Source organism: Girardinichthys multiradiatus, chromosome 12, assembly GCF_021462225.1.
Source record: "Girardinichthys multiradiatus isolate DD_20200921_A chromosome 12, DD_fGirMul_XY1, whole genome shotgun sequence".
Lineage (NCBI taxonomy): Eukaryota > Metazoa > Chordata > Actinopteri > Cyprinodontiformes > Goodeidae > Girardinichthys > Girardinichthys multiradiatus.
In genome coordinates this window covers 33,860,912-33,868,699 of record NC_061805.1, presented here as the reverse complement: position 1 = coordinate 33,868,699, position 7,788 = coordinate 33,860,912, and the positions used below count along the sequence as shown (strand labels likewise).

Here is a 7,788-nt window from a genome sequence, read left to right as displayed (position 1 = left end):
GCAAACACTCAAGGACCAAAGCTTTCTCAAGAAGTACAGTTTGCTCTGACCCTTCCTGTTGACAGCTAACTGTTTCGTCCCAGTCCAATCTGTTGTCCAGGTGGACACCAAGATATTTATTTACTCTCCCAACAACTATGCATTTCTTCCCATGATGGAAATAGTGTTTGACATAATTCTGTTTCTCTTGAAATCCACAATTATCTGTTATGTTTTGTTCACATTAAAGATTAGATGATCCCTTCCACGCCATGCCACAACGCTGCCCATCAGTTCTTTGTACACCTGATGATTGCAGAGTCATCTGAGTATTTCTGATGATGACAGAACTCTATCTTGTACCGGAAGTCTAATGGCTGTTTGGCAAGGGGTAACAGAGGAGAATGCTGAAGTTGTTCCTGAACCTAAGCTACCGGAAGAATGTGTCCAGTTCATAGGCTTTATCCAGACTTCCAGCTGGATCAACTTTGGTCAATAAATATTGAATTTGTTGATATGAAGTGTCCTGTTATTCAAATTTATGTAAACTAGGCATGTTTCTTGCGGACTTTGTGGTTTGCTTAAAACAGTCTGCTCTTTGTGTTCCTGTAAAACGTTTTGGAAAAAAAAAAAAAACTGTATGAAAGCTGCTATTTATACAAATATGCCATGCCTATTCTAAAAAACTAAAAACAGTGCTGCAGCCCATGAGGCCAAAAACCTAATGGGTACCTTTAGATGTGTAAAGCAAAATAAATTGATTCCGCTTTTAAAATGTTACTTTTCTCCTCAGACTTGAGATATTCTCCAGTCCAGCAGGGGGCAATAAGGAGCCAAGCCTTTTCTTTCTAGCCTCTATTAACAAGCAGATGGACTTTGTGGGCCCGGGGTAGCAGAGATGCCTATGTTGTGTTGAGGTGTGCGAGCCAAGTATTATGCAGCAACAATGTCTTCAGCTCAGTCTCTGAGAGAGTTTATCAGGGAGCGACTGACCGCTGCTGCGGAAGAAATATTCATAGAGGTTGATAAAACCATCGTCCATTATGAGGAAGAGCTGGATCGTCAGCGCAGACTGCTGGAAATCTGCTGGAAACCCCAAATAAACCTACAGAGAATAGGTATGAACCCTGAGCGGTGCTGATGTTGTTTTACTGAACACAGAGCTGCAGGGAAGTCTTGCTAGAGGTGTTTCTGGTTAACTGCAGAGGGTTTTAAGGCGTCGCTGGATATTTTGATGCCTGATCAAAATACCGTGAACAGTTTGAACAATATTCCTTTTTTCTCGTTTTTTATTTTTATTTTTACATGTACTAAAACTATAACAGTCAGGCTAGAAATTTACAAACAGTTCTTACAACCTGATTTAAAGAATCAAAAAATGGAAAGTGTGCAGGTGTACTCCGACCAGATGAACTTGTGATGCACCTGTGTCTGTGTCCTTAACTATACCATACAGAAATGGGCCGGGTGGCATGGGTAAGATGTGTGTTCAGAGCTTTACAACTGGATTATAGTTATTTTTAACCAGTATACTTTTAGTAAAACAGTGATTATTGTAAATAAATTCAATAATAGAGCCCCATTTCACAACAAATATCGTCTATCATTTACAAGAAATGTCCAGTTTATATACAGTATATTTTCAGTTCAGTTGTACAAACAGGTTTGAAATCAATTACATACATTGAGATTTCATCCTAGACAGAAATCAGGGCAATCGAGATCCAACTATTATTCCAATTGGTAGAAAGATTTCCATCTGAGGAAACCCAGCTGGTGCCAGCGAGTCACTGACTTTTCAGCCATCCCTCCTACTGAACGAGCAGTCAGTTGCATGGTGGTGTTAAGCTTGCAGCATTCCCTCATATGGAGCAAGCATGTGGTGGGAGTGGAAAGAAGAACCCCCGCTTAAAAATGAAGACGCCTCCAGCAGAATATATAAACACACAGACAAAACCATTGTCATTAAATCAAAGGAAGATACTTGTTAGCACTGCAAGGTCAGCCTCCTTTGAGCTGACCCTTTGATCAAATTTGAATTGACACCTTGGCAACAGAGGCTACTGAGTAACTTACCCAGTACGTGCAGCTGCTAATTTCAAAATTGCTGATACCCCAAGTTTCATTGTAACACTGCTTACTTAGCCTTCTATATATGTAAACCTTATTTAGATATATAGAAGCACAATGGTTTTCTGCTTAAACCAGGATTGCACAGGGATTTAAAAAAAATTTTTTTAGACTGATCAAGGGAGATAAATAGTGATGCTGTCTGGACCCCTGTAACATTAACCAGGCCAAGCAGGCAGCTTGAGCAGCAGTCTCCTTGCGATTGAAATAGTTTTTTCTCTTTGTTATATGACAAGTACGAGATTATTCTCCTTCACATAACTGCTTTTACCACCTCTCACATGGAGAGATACTGGGCTAATTGTTTAAGCCACAAAATGTCCTTTCATTCTTGTATTTTTATGGACCCTTCTAAATCGGACATCCTTGCACACATATGCAGACTTTTCACCCTTCTTACCAAGACCATTGAAAAGGCCTTTACTATTACTTTTAAATAGAGCTGAAATAATACTTTACCCCACAAATTAAGTTTCTGGTGTTGTCAGAGCATATTTATGATCAAAAACTGTTTGTTTTAATGCATGTCAATACATGTCAGAAAACTTTCAAAGTAAGATATTTTTTCTGTAAGTTTTAAGCTCTGTAAGCTTTTGAAATAAATGTTTTTCTGTTTAGAATGTTTCAGTACAGTTCTTAGACCCTAACTGACACTAGATATCTAATCCAGTTTTGTTTTGAAAGTCTCCATCTAAAAAAAAGAATAACACAGGGTTTAAAAAAAAAAACAGCAGAGCCAGTTTTACAGTATAGTTATCTAATGCCATGTAATATATTAAATACCCCTGCTGGAGTTGATCAGTCCCAACTAACATCATGATGGGGCAACTTCTGTGTTGTGACTAATGATGACTTGAGTCTGGGGGGACGTTGGATATTGGATCAAAGAAAGGAAGTCTGTTTTTGGTTTTAACGGGGCGGTTCTAGATTGGCCAAGCTGATTCATTCCTCGTTTTCTAAACCAAGTCTTTAATGTTGTGTCAGATATTTAGAAATCCAAATTATGTCTGAAACTTGAAGCATTTAAATTTCAGACACTGACATTGATACTATTTTAAAATTAAGTTAGTCTCCAGTTAGACCTTTTATCAGCTAGTAATACCTTTTTCGTTCTCACTTTCCTTCAGAGATTATGTTTGCATTTTAAGTTTTGCAGTACGTTTTTTTCTTTTCTTTTTTTCTTTACTTAATTAATCAATGCAACATTGGTTTGATTACTAATAGGCTAGATACTGGTTGTATAAGTGACTAGTTGCAATATTCAATTTCAGGTGAAGTGTCAATTTTGCATTTCTCCAAATAAATTCATTTTTATAATATTCAAACCTCATTCCTCTCTGTAGAGAAAGCAGTAACATGGTTCCCTGAAGAGGAGATTCTCACTGACCAGCAGATCTACAGTAAGGAGAGGAGCCCCAGTATGCGACAAAATGATCCAGAACCTCAGCACATAAAAGAGAGCCAAGAAGGAATAGAAGCTGAGCAGATGCTAGAGAACGGGGGAGACATTGAGCCACCACAGATAAAAGATGAACTGGAAGAGCTAGAACCTCTGCAAATGCAAGAGAGCCAAGGGGAACATGAAACTTGTTATACAAAAGGAGAACAAGAAACACAACTGCCATGGGTAAAAGATGAACAGGAGAATCCAGAACTACCACAGATAAAGGATGAACAGGAGGAAGTTTGTATCAGTCTGAAGAAAGAGCAGCTTGAAATGAAGCAAGAGACTGATAGCATAATAGTGTATCCTGCTTATGAGGAAAGAGACTGCTGGGAACCAGAACCAAGATCAGACCAGCTTTTTGTCCAGATCTCTGGTGAACCTGAGGACCAAAACCAGGAAATGAGCGACAATGAAGACTCGGGATCAAGTAGAGATGAAGAACATGAGCTGAACAGGAGGCATGATAACATCAGAGGTCACTTTGACAATGTAGACAATTCAACATTAAAAAGACAGAGGAAAATGCACATTAATGATAATCTGTCTCCTTGTAAAGTGTGTGGTAGATTTTTTGCTCGGAATTACTTGAATCAACACATACGAACTCACACAGGTGAGAAGCCTTTTTCATGTTTGACCTGTGGAAAAAGTTTCAGTGAAAGAGGAAACTTATCTAAGCACACGAGAACCCATACAGGTGAGAAGTCTTTCTCATGTTTGGTTTGTGGAAAAGGTTTTGTTCAGCAAATTCATTTGACTCGTCACATTAGAACTCACACAGGTGAGAAACCTTTCTCATGTCTGACCTGTGGAAAACGTTTCTCTCAAAGTAGCAGTTTGTCTGGTCACATGAGAACTCATACAGGAGAGAAGCCGTTCTCATGTCAGACTTGTGGACAAAGCTTTAGTGAAAGAGGAAGTTTATTTCATCATAGTAGGATTCACACAGGTGAAAAGCCTTTCTCGTGTAGGACCTGTGGAAAAAGTTTCTGTCAAAAAAGTAATTTGACTGTTCACATGAAAACTCACAGAGTTGAGCAGATTTAATTTTGTTATATTCTCAAAAAGTGCGGTACATCAGAACAGGAGAGAAGTTGGACTCTGGTTCATCAATATGTCTTTGATGAAGTGATTTAAAGTAGTAGAAAACCACCAAACTAAGAATTTAGTGATATGAAAGTGTAATGAACAAGCTGTCTCAAGAGAAAGCACATGTAGGCCCTGACATCTAGAGAAAACTTGTTAAATTATGCATGCTTCATGCCATTTGTCATCTAAAAATGTGATTTCTTTTAGCCACTGACCACTAGGCTGGGCCAGGACTCCTATATAAATCTTGTCACAATTCAAAGTGAGGAAAAGGTAAAAGAAGGTTTAAAAAAATTCCAATGCTCAGAGAAAATAAAAAGCAGAGTGGTGTCATCCCCAAGTTTCCCTAAAAGCTATTAGATGTCAACCGATTGTGTGGTAATGAAAAAAACTGGAGCCGTGTGCGTTGGCCAGGTGAAACTAAAATTGGGCTTTTCGGCAATAAATATGGGTAATATGGGTGATGTAAAATCTGGAAAATCAACTAATACCTACTTTTAATTATAGTGGTCTACCTGTAATGCTGTGGGCCTGTTTCACAACTGAATGAACTGGGAAAATGTTTAGACTGCACTGTATCATGAATTCATTGAAATATACAAATGATTTGCCAGATACAACTGTCAATGGCCGTCACAGTCCCTACACCTACAGTACAGACCAAAAGTTTGGACACACCTTCTCATTCAAAGAGTTGTCTTTATTTTCATGACTATGAATATTGCAGATTCACACTGAAGGCATCGAAACTATAAATTAACACATGTGGGATTATATACTGAACAAAAAAGTGTGAAACAACTGAAAATATGTCTTATATTCTAGGTTCTTCAAAGTAGCCACCTTTAGCTTTGATTAATGCTCCGCCCACTCTTGGCATTCTGTTGATGAGCTTCAAGAGGTAGTCACCTGAAATGGTTTTCACTTCATAGGTGTGCCCTGTCAGGTTTAATAAGTGGGATTTCAAGCCTTATAAATGGGGTTGGGACCATCAGTTGTGTTGTGCAGGAGGTGGATAAAGTACACAGCTGATAGTCCTACTGAATAGACTGTTAGAATTTGTATTATGGCAAGAAAAAAGCAGCTAAGTAAACAAAAACGAGTGGCCGTCATTACTTTAAGAAATGAAGGTCAGTCAGTCCGAACAATTGGGAAAACTTTGAAAGTGTCCCCAAGTGCAGTTGCAAAAATCATCAAGCGCTATAAAGAAACTGGCTCACATGAGGACCGCCCCAGGAAAGGAAGACCAAGAGTCACCTCTGCTGCGGACGATAAGTTCATCCGAGTCACCAGCCTCAGAAATCACAGGTTAACAGCAGCTCAGATTAGAGAACAGGTCAATGCCACACAGAGTTCTAGCAGCAGACACATCTCTAGAACAACTGTTAAGAGGAGACTGTGTGAATCAGGCCTTCATGGTAAAATAGCTGCTAGGAAACCACTGCTGAAGACAGGCAACAAGCAGAAGAGACTTGTTTGGGCTAAAGAACACAAGGAATGGACATTAGACCAGTGGAAATCTGTGCTTTGGTCTGATGAGTCAAGTTTGAGATCTTTGGTTCCAACCACTGTGTCTTTGTGCGGCGCAGAAGAGGTGAACGGATGGACTCTACATGCCTGGTTCCCACCGTGAAGCATGGAGGAGGAGGTGTGATGGTGTGGGGTGCTTTGCTGGTGACACTGTTGGGGATTTATTCAAAATTGAAGGCATACTGAACCAGCATGGCTACCACAGCATCTTGCGGCGGCATGCTATTCCATCCGGTTTGCATTTCGTTGGACCATCAATTATTTTTCAACAGGACAATGACCCCAAACACACCTCCAGGCTGTGTAAGGGCTATTTGACCAAGAAGGAGAGTGATGGGGTGCTGCGCCAGATGACCTGGCCTCCACAGTCACCGGACCTGAACCCAATCAAGATGGTTTGGGGTGAGCTGGACCGCGGAGTGAAGGCAAAAGGGCCAACAAGTGCTAAGCATCTCTGGGAAGTCCTTCAAGACTTGGAGAACCATTTCAGGTGACTACCTCTTGAAGCACATCAACAGAATGCCAAGAGTGTGTGGAGCAGTAATCAAAGCAAAAGGTGGCTACTTTGAAGAACCTAAAATATAAGACATATTTTCAGTTGTTTCACACTTTTTTATTCAGTATATAATTCCACATGTTTTAATTCATAGTTTTGATGCCTTCAGTGTGAAGCTACAATATTCATAGTCATGAAAATAAAGACAACTCTTTGAATGAGAAGGTGTGTCCAAACTTTTGGTCTGTACTGTATATCCTGTAGACCTAAATTTGTGTGTCGATATCAAGAGAATATATTAGAGCACCCAGGACTGTAGATGATCTAGAGAGGTGGTGCAACCTATTTTTCAAACTTGTGAAATGTTAGAAGACTTAAGGTACCCCCAGGGTCGGGCATACCGTGAGCGACGCGGACAAACAATCGAGGTTTCATAATCGAGTGTACCAATTTCTTATATTCGTGGTGCTGAATTCCTACACCTCCCACACTTTCTGCCATGGTATCATTGGACGAGGAGAAAGAGCTAATTTGCCTTGTAGCTTTGGAAAACCAAAGAGAAGGTATTAAAGGTCATTAAATAAGATTAGGGACAAAAAAGGGGTACACACCTGTTAGTGTGGTGCGAAGAATGGTAGTGACCCACCTGTTTAATGCTTGCTGGATAAAAAACAATGGCTGTGAATACAGTTTATGTTACTTGTTGTTTATCATTTGCATTAAAAAGTCAGATCCATACGTCAAGATCTAAACTGGTACCCAAAGTGGTCTTGTGCTACAGCCGGACAGCGAGGCTTTGGGCATCATCAATGAACTAACTAGTCTAAAATTATACAAGTCTCAAAATGTGCATCACTGGAACATTTCCTGGATCTTTCAGCACATGGTTGAAAGCTTGGCGTTGCATGTCTGCTCTCTACAATCAAGATAGCTCTCCTCTTGGCCTTTGAGTCAATTTAATGTTGGCACTTAGGTCTTTAATCAGTACAATTAGAGAAAACGGCATCATTTGTTTGATTTAGTTAAAAAATACTGTTCAGATATACTTTATACCCAAAGAAAAATACGATGTTGTAGATGCTCCCATTGTCTAGTTTTCTTCAAAGTGTGATTACAG

The 7,788-nt window shown here is 39.7% G+C and overlaps 1 protein-coding gene across 1 annotated transcript; it reads left to right on the top strand.

Annotated features, from left to right (window-relative positions):
- Nucleotides 1–843: 843 nt before the first annotated feature.
- LOC124878247 (zinc finger and SCAN domain-containing protein 2-like) lies at nucleotides 844–5,407 on the top strand. Its single transcript, XM_047382113.1, has 2 exons — nucleotides 844–1,097; nucleotides 3,453–5,407. The coding sequence occupies exons 1-2, from the start codon at nucleotides 926–928 to the stop codon at nucleotides 4,601–4,603; spliced, it is 1,323 nt and encodes a 440-aa protein (XP_047238069.1). The 5' UTR covers nucleotides 844–925; the 3' UTR covers nucleotides 4,604–5,407.
- Nucleotides 5,408–7,788: the final 2,381 nt, after the last annotated feature.

What these genes read in the sequence shown, in the direction of transcription:
- LOC124878247 (XM_047382113.1), top strand. Translation starts at nt 926, where the DNA reads ATGTCTTCAGCTCAGTCTCTGAGAGAGTTTATCAGGGAGCGACTGACC. An exon ending in AATAAACCTACAGAGAATAG is followed by an intron (nt 1,098 to 3,452) that starts GTATGAACCCTG and finishes TCCTCTCTGTAG; the next exon opens with AGAAAGCAGTAACATGGTTC.